The following is a 21,883-nucleotide window of genomic DNA, read 5'->3' as shown; positions in this document are numbered from 1 at the left end:
GCTAGAGCAAATGGTACATGAGGTGGTGGTGGCAGGAATGGAACATGTATTAAAATATCACATTGTACCCCATAAATATGTACAATTATGTGTCAACTAAAAATAATTTTTAAAAACTTTTTTAAAAAGGTAATTAACTTCTTTCTTTAAAAAATAGAGACGGGGTCTCATTATGTTGCCCAGGCTGGTCTCGAACTCTTGAGCTCAAGTGATCCTCTTGCCTCAGCCTCCCAAAGTGCTGGGATTACAGGCATGAGCCACCACATCCAGCTAAAAGGTAGTTAACTTTATATTCATATATATATTTATTTTATATATTTTTATATTTATTTTTTATATAAATAAATAAATAAATAAATATATATATATTATATATATATATATATTTTTTTTTCCCCCCTGAGGTGGAGTTTCACTCTTGTTGCCCAGGCTGGAGTGCAATGGCGTGATCTTGGCTCACTGCAACCTCCACCTCCCGGGTTCAAGCGATTCTCCTGCCTCAGCCTCACAAGTAGCGGGGATTACAGACGCCCACCACCACATCTGGCTAATTTTTTGTATTTTTAGTAGAGATGGGGTTTCACCATATTGGCCCGGCTGTTCTCGAACTCCTGACCTCAGGTGATCCACCCACTTCAGCCTCTCAAAGTGCAGGGATTAGTTAACTTCATTTTTTAAAAGCAGCATACAAATAAAGAACCAACGATTTGACATTCTTCTTACCCACTTCTCTACCCTCCCACTCCCACCCCCAAAATTAGAACTTCACCTTCCTCCAGGAAGTATTTGGGGAACTTAAAAAACTTAATAAAGTTAATATACTTTCCAAAAAAAAAGTATACAATAAATAAAATTTCAAATAATTCTTTTTTTTTCTTTTTTTTTTTTTTGAGACGGAGTTTCGCTCTTGTTGTCCAGGCTGGAGTGCAATGGCGCAATCTCAGCTCACTGCAACCTCCACCTCCCGGGTTCAAGCAATTCTCCTGCCTCAGCCTTCTGAGTAGCTGAGATTACAGGCACCCACCACCACACCCAGCTAATTTTTTTGTATTTTTAGTAGAGACGGGGTTTTACCATGTTGGCCAGGTTGGTCTCGAACTTCTGACCTCAGGTGATCTACCCGCCTCGGCCTCCCAAAGTGCTAGGATTACAAGCGTGAGCCACTGTGCCCAGCAATAATTTCTTTCAGTACTCGAATTAAGAATCTTATGCACCTCCCAGGATGTGTACAGTTTTCTTTAGAGATATAGCTATAGAAGTTAGAGGCATAGTAACCAGGAAATCCAAAAATATAAATGGTTAAAGAGAGGCTACCTTTAGGGAATAAAGCTAGGGGCAGGATGAAGTGGAAGGAGAAACATAGTTTGTATCATAAGCTCATCTATACTATTTGACTTGCTGTGTACACATTCTTTCAGATAAGGAATTAGGAATTAGTTTATCTAATCAGTTCTATAAAACCCTGTATCTTTACAAGAATGTATGCTGATTCATTTCATTCAACAAATATTTTTTCATCATCTGCTCTGCCCTAGCCACAAAAGACAGAGAAAACTGATAGTTTAGCTCTCAAAGAGATCACAGTCTGGGATGGAAGAAGGATATGGAAACCACTGACAACATTTCAGTCTTCTAAGTGCTTAAGAGAAGAGCATGCCAGGTATCATGCACTCGCAGTTTGGGTCACAGAAGAGGTACACTAATACTGTGGAGTATTAAGGAGGGACTGCTGAAAGGTCACTTCCTCTTTGAGTTGAGAGTTAAAGGACAAGTAAAAAAAAGACAATAAACCAGATGAATGGGTATGGAGAGCAAATGGGGAAAGGACATTCTAAAGCAAAGAGGAAAGGTGGGGTAGACACGTTGACACATGAGAGAGAGCATGTTGTCTGGGAAACTGGAAGCTTTTCAGGATTGATAGAGCAAATGGTGCACGAGGTGATAGTGGCAGGAATGGAACAACAATATAGGAAGGGGCAAGAAATGAAGAGCGGTGCTCAGAACTCTGCATAGACTCCTAAAGGCAATGGAAAGCCACTGAAGGATTTCACCAGCAGGAAGGGAGACCTGCACAAATTACTTTGGAAGCAATGTGGAGGATAGATCTGAAAGGGTTAGACTGGGCTATTACAATGGGCCTAATTAGACAAAAGGAGATGTGAATTACAGTAACAGCAGAAGAATGAAGATGAGATGATGCATTCAAAAGTTATTTGGGAGGCGGGAGGATAGCTTGCTTGAGCCTGGGACGACGCTGCAGTGAGCTATGATTGTGCCACTGCACTCCAGTCTAGGAAAAAGAGGGAGACCCTGTCTCAAACAAACAAACAAAAAAGAATAGTGTTTATGGTAAAAACAAGTATTTCCAAATGTAATTCTTAGCAGCTATTTTCATTTTCCTTCCTTTAATAAATATCTAAGACTCCTTTCATAGTTATTGCCAGAAGGATTAATATAATCATAGCTCTCTTATAAAAATCTCTTCTTTGGTACCACCTTTAAACCTAATACTAATAGGAAATAAACAAAATATTTTAAGAAATAATTACTTTTTTTACTATTAGAATTCAATTATATCTTCCTGTGGAGGCAGAATTCTATAAATATCCACCAACATTTCCACCCTCTGGTTATTTCAAATACTAATCCAAGTACTGCTGTGAAGGAGGGACTTTGCAAGTGGAACTAAGGTTACTAATCAGATGACTTTAAAATAGAGATTATCCTGGATTATCTGAGTGGATCCAACGTAATCATACGAGCTCTTAAAAGCAGAAGAGAAAGGCAGAGGAGTTAGTAAGATGAGGCAGAAGAGGGAGGTAGAGAGATATGAAACAAAGGACTCCACCCATAGTTGCTGGCTTTGAAGTTGGAGAAAGGGAACCGTGAACCATGAAATGCAGGTGGCCTCTAGAGGCTGAGAACAATCCCCAGCCAGCAGCCAGCAAGGAAATGGAGACTCAGTCCTGCAACCACATGTAACTGAATTCTGACAACCGGAAAGAATCTGGAAGCCGAATCATTGCCAAAACTCTAGAAAGAAACTCAGCCCTGGTAACACTGATTTCAACCTTGTGAAACTTGGAGCAGAGAAACAGCTGAGTCACACTGTGCCCTGACTTCTAAGTTAACAAAACTCTGAGATCAGGGTACAAACAAATGGGTGTTGTTTTAAGCCACTAAATTTGTGGTAATTCGTTACAGGAGCACTGGAAAACTAATACTCTTTCTTTAATCACTGACTTCAAATATGCTCTGTCAAATCTCATTTTTCTATGAAGAGATGTAACTTTGAACAGAGTTCATACATTTCCAGTCATACTCAATTACTATAAAATCCAGTCTAATTTACTTTTCCCAAACTTATTTTGAAAATGTTTAAACCTACAGAAAATTTAAAAGACTAATACAATGAATACTCTTACACCCTACACCTACCTATATTTATCAACTGCTAACATTGTTCTAATTTCTTTGCCTTTTTACTCTTCCTAAATGTACATAAATACTCCTCCGCTCCCCACCCTCTCCTTCTCTGTATCAGGCATTCTAAACTGTAGAGGATTTTGCCCCCCAGAGGACAACTCATCATCAGGAAAATGAAATTAAAACTACAATGAAATACCAACTCACACCCATGAGAATGGCCACTCTTTAAAAAAAAAAACACACAAATGTCTGGAGACATATCTGATAGTCACTACTGGGGGAATGCTACTGACATCTAACAGGTAAAGCCCATGGATGCTGCTAAACATCCTGCAACACAAAGTCCCACACAATTATCCAGCCCAAAATATCAATAATGCTGAGATTAAGATACCCTGCTTTCTGTATATGTGTATACAAACATTTTTTTCCTGAACTATTTGCAAGTAAATTACAGACATTATGATACTTTTTACCTTAAAGGCTTTAGTTTTGGCTGGGCATAGTGGCTCACGCCTGTAATGCCAGGACTTTGGGAGGCCAAGGTGGGCCGATTGCTTGAGCCCAGGAGTTCGAGACCAGCCTGGGCAACATGGTGAAACCTGGTCTCTACAAAAAATACAAAAACTAGCCAGGTGTGGTGGCACATGCCTGTGGTCCCAGCTATTTGGGAGGCTGAGGTGGGAGATCGCTTGAGCCCGGAAGGCAGGTTGCAGTGAACCATTGAGCCATGATGACGCCACTGCACTCCAGCCTGGGCAACAGAGCAAGACCTTGCCTGAAAAAGACACTACAGCTCATATTTTCTAAAAACCAGAACACTATCCCATACAGCACAATTTAACATTGATACAATACTACTATCCAATATACTGTCCATTTTCAAATTTCCCCATAATCTAAAAAAAATCCTTTATGGCTTTTTAAAAAAAAATACAGGATCCAAGGAAGGGTACATAGGATGGCAGCCTGGTCAACATTCTAGATTTAAAATAAATAAGGAGTCCCAATTTTCAAGCAATGAGGGACAGGGAGTAAAACTTGTGGCACTAGCTCTAAGATCTAATAATAGTCTATGACTCTGATGCTATGCTACATCTGAAATGGATGTACTAATTCAGAAGCTTGTTAATACATTAAAATCTCTCTTGGAAGAATATCTTCAAACATGTTTATCCTGTTCTTAAGAAAGGGGAACTCTGTTCACAATAACACATAACCCTGTTGAATAAATATCAATTTGAAACAACAAATCAAGAAGGAACTTTCTCCAAAGAAGATATACAAATGGCCAAAAAGCATATGAAAAGATGTTCAATACCACTAATCATCAGAAAAGTGAATAAAAACTAAAACAAGGTATCAGCTCACATCTGTGAGAAGGTCACTCTCAAAAAAAAAAGAAAAGAAAAGAAGTGCTGACGGGGATGTGGAAAAATTGAAACCCTCGTGTATTGTTGGTGGGAATGTAAAAGGGTAAAGCCACTTTGGAAAACAGTATGAAGGTTGCTAAAAAAATTAAAAATAGAATTATCATGTGATCCAACAATCCCACTTCTGGATATACAAAAAAATTGAAAGCAAGATCTCAAAGAGATATTTGCACTCCCATGTTCATTGTAGTACAATTCACAATAGCCAAGAGGTAGAGGCAACCTAAATGTTCATTGACTGATGAATGGATAAAGGAAATGTGAAATATACATACAATGGAATACTATTCACCTTTAAAAAATAAGGAAATTCTGTCATAATCTACATGGGTGACATTATGTTAAGTGAAATAAGGCAGTCACAAAAAGACAAATGCTGTGTGATTCCACTTACATGAAGTGTAAAGCAGTCTAATGGAAACAGAAAGCACAATGTGGTCACCAAGGGCCAGGGGCAGGAGGAAATGAGGAGTCGTTCAATGGGTAGAGTTTCGACTTTGCAGGATGAAGAAGTTCTAGAGATCTGCTGCACAGATCTTTGTTGCTGCACAAAGTGCATAAAATAGTTAATACTACTGTACTATATGCTTAAAAATGGTTAAGATAGCAAATTTTGTGTGCTTTTGACCATAATTAAAAAAAAACAAAAAATGAAACAGAAAAAAATAACCACCATTCCATGATCACACCTAAGAAAGATAACTATTTAATTTCATTAAATACCCAGTCAACAACAAAAAAGGAATTACTTATTTTCAAAGATAAATTCATTTACTAATATTTTGGGTTATTAAAACATGCACATTGCAATATCCTGGTTTTCTAAACTCGCATACTTCATAGATTAAAAGGTTTTAAAGAAAAATTATTTGCAAATTACTTGAACATCTAGAAATGAATATGGCCAGACATAGTAGCTCATACATATAATCCTAGCACTTTGGAAGTCCAAGGTGGGAAGGTCCACTTGAACCCAGGAGTTTGAGACCAGCCTGGGCAACAGAGCAAGACCCTGTCTCACAAAAAAAAAAAAAAAAAAAAGAAGAAATAAAAGAAATGGATATGTTAAAAATATTAACACTTTACCTTTTCTTTCTCTCTTTTTTTTTTTTTTTTGAGACAGAGTCTCACTCTGTCACCCAGGCTGGAGAGAAGTGGCGTGATCTTGGCTCACTGCAACCTCCAACTCCCGGGTTCAAGCTCTCCCACCTCAGCCTCCCAAATAGCTGGGACTACAGGCACATGCCACCATATCCGGCTATTTTTTGTACTTTTAGTAGAGACAGGGTTTTGCCACATTGGCCAGATTGGTCTCAAACTCCTGACCTCAAGTGATCCACCTGCCTCAGCCTCTCAAAGCGCTGGGATTACAGGCATGAGCCTCCGTGCCCAGCCGACAACACCTTACCTCTTCAATCAGACAATGTAAAATGATGGTATTTAACAGGATGATATAGTATTGCTTTTAGAAACAACTTTTAAAAATAAAAAAATTAAAATGTACCTAACTGCTACAAAAAAAGAAAACTTTTATGGAGAATACAAAATAATACTATAATCCATCAAGATGAAAAACTGGGGCACTCCACAAAAAAACCTGCACACAGATGTTTATGTAGCAGCCTTAATCATAATTGCCAAATACTGGAAGCAACTAAGATGCCCTTCAGTAAGTGAATGGATAAACTGTGGTACACCCAGACAACGAAATATTATTCAGCATTAAAAAGAAATGAGCTATTAAGCCATGAAAAGCCATAGAGGAGACGTAAATGCATATTACTAAGTGAAAGAAACCTATTTGAAAAGGCTACCTAATACTACATGATTCCGACTAGATGACATTTTAGAAAAAGGCAAAACTATGGAGACAATAAAGACCAGTGGCTTTTGGGGGCTCAGTGGGGACAGAAGGATGAATAAGCAGAGCACAGATTTTTAAGGCAGTGAAACTACACTCTATACTATAATGATGGATACATGTCATTATGCATTTATCCAAACACACTGAATGTACAACACAAAGAATGAACTCTAATGTAAAACTATGGACTTTGGGTGATAATACGTCAATGTAAGTTCATTAATTGTAAAACATGTACCATTATGTGGAGGATGTTAAAAATAGGGGAGGGGGCTGGGCGCAGTGGCTCACGCCTGTAATCCCAGCACTTTGGGAGGCCAAGGCAGGCAGATCACGAGGTCAGGAGATTGAGACCATCCTGGCTAATACAGTGAAGCCCCGTCTCTACTAAAAACACAAAAAATTAGCCAGGAGTGGTGGTGGGCACCTGTAGTCCCAGCTACTTGGGAGGCTGAGGCAGGAGAATGGCATGAACCTGGGAGGCAAAGCTTGCAGTAAGCTGCGATCGCGCCACTGCACTACAGCCTGGGTGACAGAGCGAGACTCTGTCTCAAAAAAAAAAAAAAAAAAGAAAAGAAAGAAAGAAAAAAGAAACAAAAAAAAAGAAAATAGGGGAGGGGCTAGGCACAGTGGTTAATTCCTATAATTCCAGCACTTTGGGAGGGCAAGGCAGGAGGATCACTTGAGCCCAAGAATTCAAGACCAGCCTGGGCAATGCAGTGGGACCACTGTGTCTTAAAAAAAAAAAAAAATTTAAATTAGCTGGACTTGGTGGGATGTGCCTGTAGCTACTCAGGAGGCTGAGGCAGTAGGATCACTTGAGTATGGGAGGAAGACGCTGCAGTGAGCCATGATTGTGTCACTGAACTCCAGCCTGGGTGACAGAGGGAGATCCTGTATCAAGAAGAAAAAAGAAAAGAAGAAAAGGGGGAAAAAAAAGAAAAGAAAAGGAGGGAGGCTATTCATGTATCAGGACAAGGGGTATATGGGAAATCTCTCTGCATTCCTCTCAATTTTGCTGTGAACTTAAAATGGCTCTAAAAACTTTTAAGTCTTTAACTTAAAAAAAAAAAAAAAATCTGAGGCACTGAGAAGACTACAATGAAGAAACACTTTTACTGTATGGTCCAGTCCGAAAGAAATGTGGTAAGGATGCAATCTGCCTGAGAATTCACCATTTCTTTGAGCTTCTAACAAAGGTTCAAAAGCAACTAATGGTAATATCAAGTGGCTCTCTGTACACATACCAGTCTCAGAAAGCTAATCATAGTTCTGGAGATTAAATTTCAGGCAAAGGCAAAAGCTAATCTCTGAACAGCAGGTCTAATAAAGTTAATGAGAACTATACAAACTACAGATCTTCTCCCTCTATTGTCTTTGGAGGATAGAGAACAACCATAGGCTCTAATTATCCTTAGATTTAAAATTATCCTGGAGACTGAAAATGGGCAAAAAGCCATATTACTCTTACTACAGTATTTGGCAACATTACTACTATTACCAGTTAATCTGTATCAGTAACCCTGTCTGGCACTAAATCTCACAAAATATCCACATTAACTCATAAGGAACCAAACCATCCACAGCAGTCATGTTTGAAAAATTGTACTAATATGAGCCAAAGTGCCAGGTATCAGAAATGTTAAACAAGTGCAAACACCCTAGCTAGAACATGCCATCTACCTATTCACTCATAACAACCCTACTGAACACATACTGAAATTGCTAGGGCAGTCATTTTCAAGAGGATACTTCTAAAACTTTAAGCCCTTTACAAGCAAAACAGCTTGAAAACCTTCAAAGGACCCAAGTACATTGGACTTCAAATTCCATTAGAACTGCACCAACTTTTCATATGCAACAGAACACATAGGCAGAATGACTGGAATGGAAAATGTGTATAATCTAAGTACAGAGAATTATGCTGAATTGTCTTAACTTTCATTCTTTCAGGACTTAACGACAGTGAGAAGGAAGAAGGTATTTTAAACCAAAACCAACAAATTACAGGGTTGCTGTGTTATCAGCTTCACTCAGACTATGAGTAAACCCTAAACAAAGTAGATCCTAGTTTGTAGAAAACACACTGCTAAAAAAAGACAAATGCAGGCGTCATTCTGGGTTATCACACCCAAGCAGGCCACAAGTAGTATGCACCATAATGGCACGCGGAAGAAAATACTGCCTAAAAATGGTTTAAGCAGTTAATACACCCACAGTTTCTGATCTCAGAGGCAGGATTCTACTCTGTTCAATGTGCTGCATCATTTAGCCAGTCCAGGAAGTGTTATTTCCCAAGTAATGTTTCAACAAAATATCTGGAAAACATGGAACTGTAAATTAGCTTGCTTGCTCTGGGCAAGATGCCTTGCCATGAGAAGCTTGTTGCTCAGGTAAACGTCTGTTGGCCCTTCCAGGCAGGTCACAAGTCCTTCTAGCCCACAGAGAGGCTGCACAGACTAACAGTGTGCCTGCCCAGCTCCTCTGGAAGAAGTGCTCCCTGCACCAAAAAGCTGACCTTGGTGGAATCTGCAGCAAAAGGCAGAGAGAAGAAGGACGACTTTCATGAGATAAACTCGGTTCATTTATTTTTCAACTGTTTGATGGAGATATACTAATAATTCACATATCCTACAACTTATTCATTTAAAGTATAAAGTTCAGTAAGTTTTAGTATATTCACATACTCGGGCAACCATCACCACTATCAATTTTAGAACATTTCCGTCCCCCTCAAGAACACTTCGTATCCATCAGTAGTTACTCCCCATCTCCCCCCAGGCAACCACTGATCTATTTTTTTGTCTTTATAGATTTGCCCATTCTGGACATCTCATATGAATGAAATAATACATGATCTTTTGTGACTAGTTTCATACATTTAATGTTTTTAAGGTTCATCCATGTTACAGTGTGTATCAGAACTTCATTTCACTTTATTGCAGAATAATATTCTGTTGTACGCATATACCACAGAAGTTCTTTTCTTCACAGGCAGTAGAATCTCTTCTGCTATATAAGCAAAGCTATAAACAGTGATTAGGTGCGTGCATTAGCTCATGCATGTCTATTATGGCTGAAAATATATCATTAATTGTGTAATGCCACAGTTTTCCAAAAGCATTACCAAATGCCACAGTGATATCTGGATTAATAAAAATACTGAGAATGAAGTTCCTTTACAAGTAAGTTGACTGCTTAAAAGTTTTCTCCTGTACACTGCAGAAAAAAGGGAACTTACAGCTCCTAAGGCCTGAACACCTCAGGACGTAACTGGTCTTTGACCCCATCCAGTTAAAGACAAACAGCAAAACTGCAAGTATACAAAGCTGGTCTCTGCAACCTTTCTCTTCTCTTCCTGGCCCTCCATCTCTTCCCTCTATCTGTGAAATAAATCCAACTTCTTCCTGTACTCTTACCCTTCCCCTCCCCCCAAACAGAACAAGATCTCTTATACCTGCTGAATAGTTATACCCTCACTGTAAATTAAAATAATACATTCATTCACAGGAAAAGTTACTTAAACCAGACATCTGTATTCTAAGACATTCTTTCAAAACATGAAATCAAACTTGTTTCCCTCATAAGAAGAATTTGTGGCATGAATGAGCTGATAAGAGGAGGGTTTTTTGTTTTGCTTTTTGCAGAGACACCCATTCAAATCACAGTAAACCCACTCCATGGCAAATCACATTCAGTTAGTAATCTCAGGTTGATGCATATCTAGAAGGGGGTGGGAAAAAATAAATTGTTATTAACTTTGTTAGGCATGATAATGGTATTATGATTATGTCTGAAAATATCCTTATCTATTAGAAATGCATACTGAGGTACTTAGATGAAATGATGTGATGCCTGAGGTTTACTTTAAAATACTTTGGTTCAGCCAGGCTTGATGGCTCATGCCTGTAATCCCATCACTTTGGGAGGTCAAGGCAGGAGGACTGCTTGAGCCCAGGAGTTTGAGACCAGCCTGGGCAACAGGGCGAAACCCCGTGTCTACAAAAATTACAAAAATTAGCCGGGCATGGTGGTGTGCGACTGTAGTCCCAGCTTCTCAGGAGGCTGAGGTGAAAGGATTACCTGAGCCTGGAAAGTCCAGGCTGCAGTGAGCCCAGATGGCACCACTGCACTCCAGCCTGGGCAACAGAAAGAGACCCGTCTCTAAATAAATAAATAAATGAATAAATAAATAAATAAGTTTGGTTGGAAGAAGGAGTGGGGGAGGTGAAATGAAATAAAATACTGATGAGGGTGGCTGATGGGCATATGACAGTTAATTATTGTTTTCTGTTTTCTGAAGGTATACAAATTTCCACAGTAAAACACTTTTTTTTTTTTTGAGACGGAGTCGTGTTCTGTCGCCCAGGCTGGAATGCAGTGGCACGATCACGGCTCACCACAAGCTCCGCCTCCCGGGTTCACACCATTCTCCTGCCTCCGCCTCCCGAGTAGCTGGGACTACAGCGCCCGCCACCACGCCCGGCTAATTTTTTGTATTTTTAGTAGAGACGGGGTTTCACCATGTTAGCCAGGATGGTCTCGATCTCCTGACCTCGTGATCCGCCCGCCTCGGCCTCCCAAAGTGCATGAGCCACTGCGCCTGGCCTGTTCTGTTTTGTTTTGTTTTAAGAGGCAAGGTCTCATTCTGTTGCCCAGGCTGGAGTGCAGTGGCGTGATCTCAGCTCACTGCAACCTCCGCCCTGGGGCTCAAGCCATACTCCTCCACTTCAGCCTCCCCGAGTAGCTGGGACCACAGGCGCCTACCCACCTTTTTTTTTTTTTTTTTTTTTTGGTATTTTTAGTAGAGACGGGGTTTCACAATGTTGCCCAGGCTGGTCTCAAACTCCAGAGCTCAAGGAATCAGCCCGCCTCGGCCTCCCAAGTGCTGAGATTACCGGTGTGAGCCACCGCGCCTAGCCGGTAGGCTTTTTTTTAAACTCACATAAAAGATTACACAGAGGTACTTGGCCTGGGTTGAATTCTAGAAGGGGTTGTGAGAGTGTTACTCAAAGGCACAATTACTATTGGTGGTGCTTGCTACAAAGACTCAGTTTTTTTCGTACACGCTTAATATCATGGGTTGTCAAATCATGCTTCCAATTTGCAGTACATCACTTATTTCAGGGTAATGACTTACACATACAATTTTCAAACAAAAACGTAAGATTTACTTGCCTCATGATGGTTACCTTCTCAACTTTTTTCATAATTTATAAAAGCACCAGCTGACCCCAAATCATCTACCTTTTGGCCTTTTAATGTAAGCGGTAAAGGAATACTGTCCTCTGAATGCAGCGGTGGCTAACACTGCTGACCCACGCAAGGCATTGATTTGTAGTTGTTTTTCCATCGGAGTGATGGATTTGCGCTCAGCTACTCGCGGTGTCTACTAGGTCCCCCTGGTGACCAAACAGTACATTTAGGCAGTAGTAGGGTTCCAAGGCACAGACTGGCAGCGGAACAGAGGGTGGAACGGGAAATCATGAAAAATTAACACGCGAACAGTACACACGACATGACTGAGAATTACGTTTGCATTGCTAGGGTATTTGGGATCCGCAGACTAGCCACTAGCCCCTTTCCTTTAAAAAGCAAACACCCATCCGCCTGGTTCAGGCTTATCGATCTCCGCCTCCCATTTAAATCTTGGGTGTGATGGAAAGACCCAACCAAGGGGCTCGGCACGAGGCACACGCTGCTTTTTGGAGTCTGGGGAAACACTGGTGTGACAAATTGTCATAATTTTCTAAGATACGGAGGAATGCTACACCACCTTTCCTACCACCGACTTAAGACCCAAGACACTGAGTCAAGGGCAGCCGACCTGCGGGGGCCCACGGGGGAGGGGGGAAAGCCCCGAAAACACTAGAGAGAAGGCGGCCCGTCGAGCTCCGCCTGGAGGGGCGCAGGGCTGCGGGCAGTGCCCGGAGCACGGAGTCGTACCCAGGTCACGTCTCGGGGCTCTCAGGATGCGAGGGCGAACCCGGGTGGGACGACCCGGGCCCTGGAGCCCGGCTGGCCGCGGCGCGGGAGCCGCGAGGGCCGCGGTGGGGGGCGTCGGCAGCGCCGCTGAGGGGGCTGGGGGGGGCGCGCCGCCAGGTGCCGGACGGCAGGGGGCAGCGGGGTTCGGGCGGGCACAGACCCAGGGAGGGAGGAGGGGAGCGGGCGAGTCCCGCGCCGCGCGGCAGGGCACACGGCCGGGTGCTCCCGCAGCGGGTGGCTGGGCGGCCGCCGGCCTACCTGGAGGTAATAGGGTTTCCTTAGCCAGGCCCCCGGACAGAGACTCCTCGCCATGGTAATCACACATCGCCCCGCCGCGCTGCAGTCAGAGGCGGACCCGAGCGCTGGCAGCCGGGCTCCCCGCCTCCCCCCGCCTCCCCGCCCCCTGCCCGGCCGGGCCCGCCCACTCCCCCGCCCCCGCCGCGGCGCGCGCCGCGCTCCCCTCGGCCCGGCTGCAGTGACGGCGGCGAGAGGCCAGAGGCCCGGCCTCCTTCTCTGTTCGCCGGGCTGCCGCGGCTGTCAGAGAGGCTGCTGCCGACTCCGCCATAAAGGGGAGTCGCACCTCGCCTCCGCCGACACAAATCGACTGCGCCTGGAGCTTAAAGGGGAGGCGCGCGGAGGCGGGAGGGGGCGCTGCGGGAGCGGGGTTGTCGCACACTCCGCGCGGATTGGGGCGTGCGCCTCACGGGCTGATGCGGCGACCCCCGGACCGCGCTGGCCTGGCAGTCTGCTCCGGCTTCCGGCTCCCCGCGCTGCGCCCAGCTGCGCCTCCCGCCGCCCGCCCCGGCAGCACCGACGCTCCCCGTGGACTCTTCTCCTGGAGTCAGGACGTGTCTGGACGGGTTGTTTCGAAATTCAAGGGAAGCTTGGGGCTCCTTCCCTGGGGACTGGCTCGTCCTACCTCGCCCTTAGTGGCGGTCGGGGGAAGGGGGCGTCTGCCGCAGCTGGAGACGCAGACCGGGGCATCCCCCCAGGACTGGGCTCAGCGTCGAACGCGGACAGGGCGCCCCGCTGCTGAACTCGGTGCCCCCCTTACCACGCTCCAGTTCGCCTCTAACGGCCTACAACTTCTTTTAAAAATGTACTTTTAAAAAATTCCGACTTTTTTGGTTTATATTGTTTTTAAGAGAGCTTCAGAGTTTTCCTGGCCCCACCCAGGAACACTGATTTCAAAAGAAAACAAAAACAAAAACACCGAATTAAATACAGTCCTAAAGGCAGAGAGCCTGGGACGTGGCCTGCTGCTCGGTTAAGGCTACATAACACAGGGTGTGGTGTCTTTCTTTTGACAATGAGTTCCAAATAAGGGAAAAAAGAGCCACCCTAGTGGGAGAACAGCTGTTGATCCAAGTGACTTGTAATGGAAGAAGCAGCTTTTTTTTTTTTTTTTTTTTTTTTTTTTTGGCTGCTTTTTACCCCACCTACCACGTTTAAGCGTGATGCTAACAAAGTTTAGGTGGCCCGTTAGAGCTCATTCCGGCCTGTTGCTCTGAGAAGTGGTTTCCCCAGAAGCAAACCATTACTCATTCTCACTTGGTTTTTGCATAAGCCTTGTTCAGGTGCCCTGTTCTGAAAAGATACCTTCATGTCTGCCCCTTCCCTCAACCCACACAGAGACACAGGTTTTAAACCTAGGTGATTTTTGTTGTGGTGGTGGGTCTTTCTGTTTTTGAGAGGGGTCTTACCATGTTGCCTAGGCCGGACTCAAACTCCTGGGCTGAAGCCATCCTCCCATGTAGCTGGAACTACAGCTACTTGGTCTTATTTTATTGCTTGCAGATAAACCAATTTTTCATTGATTTTGTTTGGGTTAAGAGACGGTAATTTCTGAGTAAGATAAGGATGAATCCTAGTGGTTTCATTCATTCATTTAATAAAGATTTATGAGTACCCCGGCACCATTCAAGTTGTTTGGGTTTCATAAACAAAACAGACAAAAATCCTTGTGCTTGTGGATGTGAGAGAGGGGCAATAAATAATAAATGTAATCAATAAAATCAAATTGGATAAGAATGCTAATAAAGGCTATGGGGAAAACACCAAGGGAGATGGGGAAGACTACAAGTAGAGGAAGTTTGAGGCAAAAAAGGAGTTCAGTTTTGGAGAAGTTCCATTTTAAGGTATCTATTAGAAATTGAAGTGGAGATCTTGATTAGGCAGTTGTATGTATGAATGAGTCTAGGATTAAGGAGCGTGGTCCAAGCTAGAGGTATATGAGAGATATCAGCATTTAGATGGCGTTTAAAGCCATGAGACTGCCTAAGATCACCAAGGAAGTGAGTAAATAAAAACGACTGAGGATGGAGCTCTGGGGACCGATGCAGCTTTAAGGCAGGGTAGTGGATGAGCCAGCCAAGGAGACTGAAGGGGAGCAGCCAGTGAAGTGGGAGACCCGAGTGAGGTGCCCTGAAGCCGAGTGAAGCTCGTGGATCTAGGAGGAGGGAGTGCTCCTCTGCGAGTGAGCACTGAGAATTGACTGTTGGATTTAGTGACATGGAGGCCATTGATAACCCTTCAGTGGAGCAATAGAGGAAAAACTTGATTGGAGTGGGTTTAAGAAAAAAATGAGAGGAGAGAAACTGGAGATGGCTAATACAAACAATTCTTTTGAGAAGTTCTCTTAGAAAGGGGAGCCCAAATCTGGGACAGTAACTGGTGGTAGAAGCAGAGTCAAAGGAAGATTGAAAAAAAATGGGGAGAGGCCGAGCACAGGAGGTCAAGGCTGCAGTGAGCTATGATCGCATCAATGCACTCCATCCTGGGTGACAGTGAGACCCTGTTTCTTTAAAAAAAAAAAAAAAAAAAAAAGAGAGAGAGAGAAAGAAAGTGGTGGGGGAAGAAATACTTGTTTTTAATGGGAATGATCCAGAAGAAAAGGGAAAATTCAGGTAGAAACAAGAAGTGAGAAGTGCTGGAGTGGTGTCCTTGAGAGGGAAAAAGCATTTGAAAACTAACACACAAGTGGAAGGATCATCTGTAGACAGGAGTACAGACTGTTCATCTATGGAAACAGGCAGGCAGGTGGGTAGGCATGGTAAATAGGAATCTTTGGAAGTTCTCTTCTGATTGCTTCAATTTTCTTAGAGATGTAGAAAGAAATGCTATCAGCTGGGAGGAGGTGGGAAAGATTATGTGAAAAGGGAAGAGAAGGTATGAAATGTCATCTAGGAGAATGAGAAGACAATGCACCAGAAAATAATTGTGTGCTTGTTGAGTGTCATGTAGGGCCCACTTCAGTTTATGGTCATGAATTTAAGTGAGACAAGTTAGTATGAGTGTGCTTCTTTCTCCAGCAATAATTAGCTCCTGGGAAGCAGGTCCAGAGTAGGCTGAGAATTCTGTTTAATCACATTTTACTAAAGGAATAAGAGCAAGGAGAGGAGAGCAAGGAAGTTGAGGATATAAGCAAGGGCATGATTTATGATTCACCATGGAACTTAAGATGATTAAAGAGGGACGAGTGGATATGGAGAGGTTAAGGACAGTGAAAAGGTGGTAGGATCAATGAATTGCAAGTCCTTCTGGGGTTGAGGGGTTGTAGGAGTCTAGGGAAAAGAGAGAATGATCTGGAAAGATAGGAGGTATATAATAGTCTGAGGCTGGGCATAGTGTCGCATGTCTGTAAACCCAGTACTTTGGGAGGCTGGGACGGGAGGATCATTTGAGGCCAGGAGTGCAAGACCAGCCTGAGCAACATAGCAAGATTCCATTCCTACAGAAAATTTAAAAATTAGCCAAGCATGGCTAAAAACCCCAAAAAACTGTCACACAACTCTTAAGTGTGATGTGCACCTGTAGTCCCAGCTACTCCGGAGGCTGAAGCGGGAGGATCCCTTGAGACCAGGAGGTGGAGGTTGCAACGAGCCATGATTGTGCCATATATTCCAACCTGGGCAACAGAGTGAGACACTGTGTCTAAATATATATCTATATTGCAAGTCTGACTCCATTTTTTGGATGTGCTGACAGCTTTGAAGCCCTGCCACTCCTGTTTCCTCTGTGCAAACATAAGAAAGCCTAGATGCCTTTGATGCCAGCAGGAAGTTCAAACCGTGCAATACCCAGCCCACGTGAGAGAGCCCTCACCGTGGTCCTACCCCTTAACCACCATGACATCCTAAGATAGTCTCCTTTCTTTGCTCCCTTAAGCCATTTCTGAACCAGTTTGGGAGCCTGCCCTGCTCTCCCCAGAAAGCTGCAGTATGTGAACAAACCTTTTCACACCCTCTTGGTGCAAGTGTAGCATCATCAGTCTCAACATCCAGGTTAAATTTTAGGTGGAGGAGCCCATCTGGCTTCTGCAGGGTGACCACAACAATGTGGTGATTTTAGTGGGATCCATGAAATTGAGACTATGGAGGAGTGATTAAACCTAGGGTGGGATGCCACCATGGCAGTGAATGGCTGAGGGATGTGGAGGCAGGATCATTGGAAGAGAGTCGAGGACAGACTGTCATACAGATTATATGCATGCGTATTAAAAACAGTAAGACTTAGGACGGGGAGGTGCTGGGGAAGATGTCAGTAGCAAAAGCTAAAGTCCTTGATAAGACAGTGATCTGTGAGTGAGTAGGTGAGGAATGAGGAAGGTGAGAGACAACATCAGAGGACATGAGTTTTAAAAAAGGTAATGGGCAGGAGGAGGAATTAGAGAGGAGGGAGGAAGAATAGCTTAGAAGAAGCATGGAAGAGCCCTCTCCTACCTCCCACTCCGGTGGTATGAGGGCACTGGGAAGGCTGCAGGGACAACAGCATCCACAGGGATGAGCCAGGTTGGCGTTAGGACAAGAAGGTGCAGGAGATATTTAGAGAAGCGTTTGAGGATACAGAGGATTTTGCTGATGATAGACAGAGGGCACAGTGGAAAAGGCTCAGAAACTGGGGAATCTTGAGAAGAGTTCAGAAGAGGTGATGTGAAGAGCCTTGAGAGGGTCAGATGGCAAGTGAGGGAGGCATGGCGGTCTGGAGTTTCTCACGGCAAAGGATACAAACAAGGATACCAAGGACAAAATTGGAACCAAATGAGAAAAAATGGTTATTTGGGTTTCCTTTCAGAGTCACCCAAGACTAAATGAAATTAATGTTTTATTTGAATGGAGAAAAGTAGTTTAGAAGATTTCCATTTCAAACTTGAGTTGCTTCCCTTGTCTTCACATGCCCCAGGACCCTGGCCCTCCAGGGCCCATGCTGAGAACCTTGCACCCAGGTGGGTATGGTGAGCCCTTGTACCACTGGACTTGCAGTTTGGCTATAAATCCACTTGGATGAGTCCCAAGATGGATCCAAGCAGGTTGGCCTTGACAAATTTAGGCAAGATCCTTTCTGCCTCTGGTCTGATGTTCTCCTGAACTCTCACTGCAGAGGCCTGGCCATCCTTTATGTCATATACTGGACCTACTTTACAAACATCCAAATGTACTTGTGCTGGTGCCTGTTCTTATGGCATTTAAAAATTTAGGTTTTTCTAAGTAAAAGGTAGCTAATCCAAAACTAATTCATATGGTTGTGTTCAGAGGTGCTAATTTGTGGCCTCTTAGTCATCATATGTAATGTAACTTTGGCCTTCCAGAGACAAAGAAATTACTCCAGTGGGTTCCAATACAGGAAAATCAAGATCAGTGGTCTTTGAACTTTCTTGTTTGCACATTCTCAAAAGAATTTTGAAAAAGATATGAATTCTGTCAAGTTTTATATCAACATCCAAAATTTTTATCATAAAGTTAAACAACTGTAAAGGAAGTAATTTTCAGTTTTGTGTTGTAAATATTGGCATTTAAAAATAAAACCGTGGCTGGGTGCGGTGGCTCATGCCTGTAATCCCAGCACTTTGGGAGGCCGAGGCAGGTGGATCACGAGGTCAGGAGTTCAAGACCAGCCTGGCCAAGATGGTGAACCCCCGTCTCTACTAAAAAATACAAAAATTAGCCAGGCGTGGTGGCAGGTGCCTGTAATCCGAGCTACTTGGGAAGCTGAGGCAGAGAATTGCTTGAAATCGGGAGGCGGAGGTTGCAGTGAGCCGAGATCACACCACTGCACTCCAGCCTGGGCGACAGAGCGAGACTCCATCTAAAAAAACAAAAACAAAAAAACAAACAAAAGAAAAAACCAAAAAAGTGTCACACAACTCTTAAGTGTATCCAGTGGAATGCATATAAATACCAGGCACCTTGATACTATTTAAAGGGTATCATCCTTTAAGTTACAAGATTATTTATTTAGCTATCAGAAATATAACATTGTTCCCTTTTCTTCTTCTTGAACTTTTATAATTCTGCTTCCCTCATACAATGTTACAGTTTTTTATTTTTATGCTTTCTAATTTATTTATTTATTTAGTCTTGCTCTGTCACCTAGGCTGGAGTGCTGTGGCATGATCATAATCTAGAACTCCTGGGCTCAAGCAACCCTCCCATATGAGCCTCCCTAGTAACTAGGACTACGGATACATGGCACGGTGCCCAGTCTCTATTTTTCAACCTATCATACTTCTCTGTATGATAGGTAATTTTTAAAATGTGATTTTAATGTTTTTTATTTTTATTTTTATTGTAATTTTTGAATATGTAATATTTTCATCTGGTTCAAAAATAAAAACTAAATTAAAAGTAGTCATTGAGAAATTTTATTCTCCCTTGTCCTACCCCTCATAGGTAATCACTTTTATTAATTTTAAATTTATCATTCCAGTGCCAATTTTTTTATATAAATAAAAGCAAAATTGAATATGTATTTTTAAAATTTAATATATATTTGTTTCGTTACCCCTTTCTTACCTAAAAAAAGTTACCTTATTACATTTTTTTAAAATGCAGAATGGAAACCTATTAATTAGACTAATGAAAATGTACTAATTAGACCAACATCAAATCACACTCCTGATAAGAATCTTTCCCTTCTCTTTTGCCTTGACAGTAAGGTTAGATCACAGAACTCAACTGACATTCTTCAAGGACATTTCGGAAACCTGTGGTGTTTTCAGTGCTTTGAATTCAATACCAATGAGAACACAGGTTGCTAATGGCAGCCCTGGGCAGATTGTGTTTTGTTTCTTCCAATATTTACAAACTGGGACATTTTACATAAACATCTAGATTTCTGGCTCTTTTGAAAATTAGATCAGCTAACCAAGCCTCTCACACACACCAACGGTGGGCTGGTGTGACCTCTGTGTGGCACTTGTCCTGTGGTCTGCTATAGTCCCTCTTACTTCCTAGTTTTCTTGCTTCAGCCCTCAGCATTTATTTATCTTTCCCGTCTGGTCCCTGTAGGCATTTGACTTAGTGACCTCTGAGTTAAAATCATAGCAGTGACTTGGGAAAGTATACTTAAAGAGGAGCTTCTTTGAAGCTTCAGAATGGGAAGCAAGAAAGGAGCAAGTGAAGAGAATAGAGAAAGATTAGGCTCTGGATTCATGACTCCATTAAAAAGAACCCATGTTTTACCTGAAATTCCTCAGATAACAGGATGAGTGAATTCTTTCCATATACTGTGTAGTCTGTATTCACCTTCTCAGGCCACTAGATGGTGCAGGGTATTGGTAAACCAAGGTGGTGACTGAATTTGCACCCCAGGAAAAATGAAATCTATTGTGATTGAATCATGAGAACATAGACTGACATGAGAGACAGAGCTCTTTTTTTATCTTCTATGAAAAGGCACACTGGACACTGGAATTTAAAAATACAATGGTTCCCTAATTTTCTACTACCATTACCACCAAATATTAAGAATCTATTGTGTCCAAAATTTTATCAAATGCTGTTCAGAGTATGGAAACAAGAAACTTATAAAGTAGGGCAGGTATTTTGTGTATCTGCTTTTAATATAGAATACAGTGCTTTAAAAAAAGTGGAAGAATGATAAGAATTTGAAGGGAAATTATAATTTATTGTTATTTCCTTAACACTTGGCCTAGAGAAGGTAATCCATAAACATTTCTTAAGAGAATAAAAGAATGAATGAATAAATGAGGCTTCCAAGAAGATAAGAAGTATAAAAATAAAATAGGTTTTAAAAAGAGCTTTTACCTTGAAAGCAGCATTCAAAATCTGAAATAGTTGATGAATGACAATCTTTATTTTGTTCTTTATTCTTATCAGTACATTCCCTGAAGAAGTGCTGGGTTTTTTTGGAATAGTTCTTCAAGAAAATGAAACACCTATAATAATTTGGTGCTAAGATTTTGTCTGACTTAAGGCATAACACTTTAATTCTGGATCTTGAAATTCCTCCTAATGAAAATGTTGCACTAAAAGACATATTGAGAATTCACAGTGACTGCAGCAATAATATCAGAAATGAACATCTTATGAGACCTATCACATGGAAATTACTGAAGGAGTCACCTTATTGTGGTGGATTATAGACTTCAGGAGGATATGAACTTGTCCTGAGACCATCTGATGACATTTTCAGTCTCTGGCAATAGTCTCTGGGATTTTGTATAAACTGTCAATGTCATAATATACAGATTTTAAAAATATGGAATGCTTCACGAATTTGCATGTCATCCTTGTGCAGAAGCCATGATACTCTTCTCTATATGGTTCCATTTTTAGTATATGAGCTGTCAAAGCGAGCATGACAATGTCATAATATTAAAATAGTATTTCACAAATAGGGTTTCCCTACTCTCTTAATTTTGTGTATAAGAATATGCCGTGTTCTCCACAGAAGAGGAAAATCGGGTAGAAACATAACGCAGCAAGAGATTACCTGGTGGCACTACCAGAGCACTGTTTACTGGGTGATTTCTAGTGCTTTCTTCCTTCTGATGACTAACCCTAAGCACTCCCCAATTTTCTTGAGCACAAGAATAACCATCCAAGTCCAGGAAACATTCGATTCTCTCAGATGACAGTAAAGATTCTTAGAGAACCCAGATGTTTCCTTGCTGATCACCCCCAGTAAAATCCAGTTAGAACCAACAAGTTCAGAAAATGTAATAAGGATTCCAAACTTCTTGTGGAGCATATTCTTCATCTTTTCCTGAGTTTTTTCCTGCTTTTCAATGTTTCGTTGTTGCATTATAGTGGTTAGGAGCTCTACAAGAACCACTGAAAACAGATAGGCTCTCTTTGTTTAGTTCTGCCACTTTTTAGCTGTATGACCTTGGGCCAGCTATTTAAAATCTCTATGCCTCAGTTTCATCTTC

At 42.2% G+C, this 21,883-nt stretch overlaps 1 protein-coding gene and 1 non-coding gene across 2 annotated transcripts in view; both read right to left on the bottom strand.

The window, feature by feature from the left end:
• The window catches only part of DIPK1A (divergent protein kinase domain 1A), a gene marked incomplete at its 5' end in the record, with an annotated part of 121,198 nt that extends 108,151 nt beyond the window's left edge, over window positions 1-13,047 (bottom strand). The window contains 1 exon segment of the mRNA NM_001133151.1: window positions 12,970-13,047. Coding sequence (NP_001126623.1) covers window positions 12,970-13,023 — 54 coding nt within the window.
• Window positions 13,048-21,204: 8,157 nt separating this feature from the next.
• Window positions 21,205-21,311, bottom strand: LOC112130993 (U6 spliceosomal RNA). The gene has a single exon (XR_002913156.1). It is a non-coding gene; the product is annotated as a U6 spliceosomal RNA (small nuclear RNA).
• Between the last annotated feature and the right edge of the window lie 572 nt (window positions 21,312-21,883).

This window comes from Pongo abelii, chromosome 1 (assembly GCF_028885655.2).
Source record: "Pongo abelii isolate AG06213 chromosome 1, NHGRI_mPonAbe1-v2.0_pri, whole genome shotgun sequence".
NCBI lineage: Eukaryota > Metazoa > Chordata > Mammalia > Primates > Hominidae > Pongo > Pongo abelii.
The sequence above is the reverse complement of the archived record's forward strand: the minus strand, read 5'-3'. Positions and strand labels throughout refer to the sequence as shown.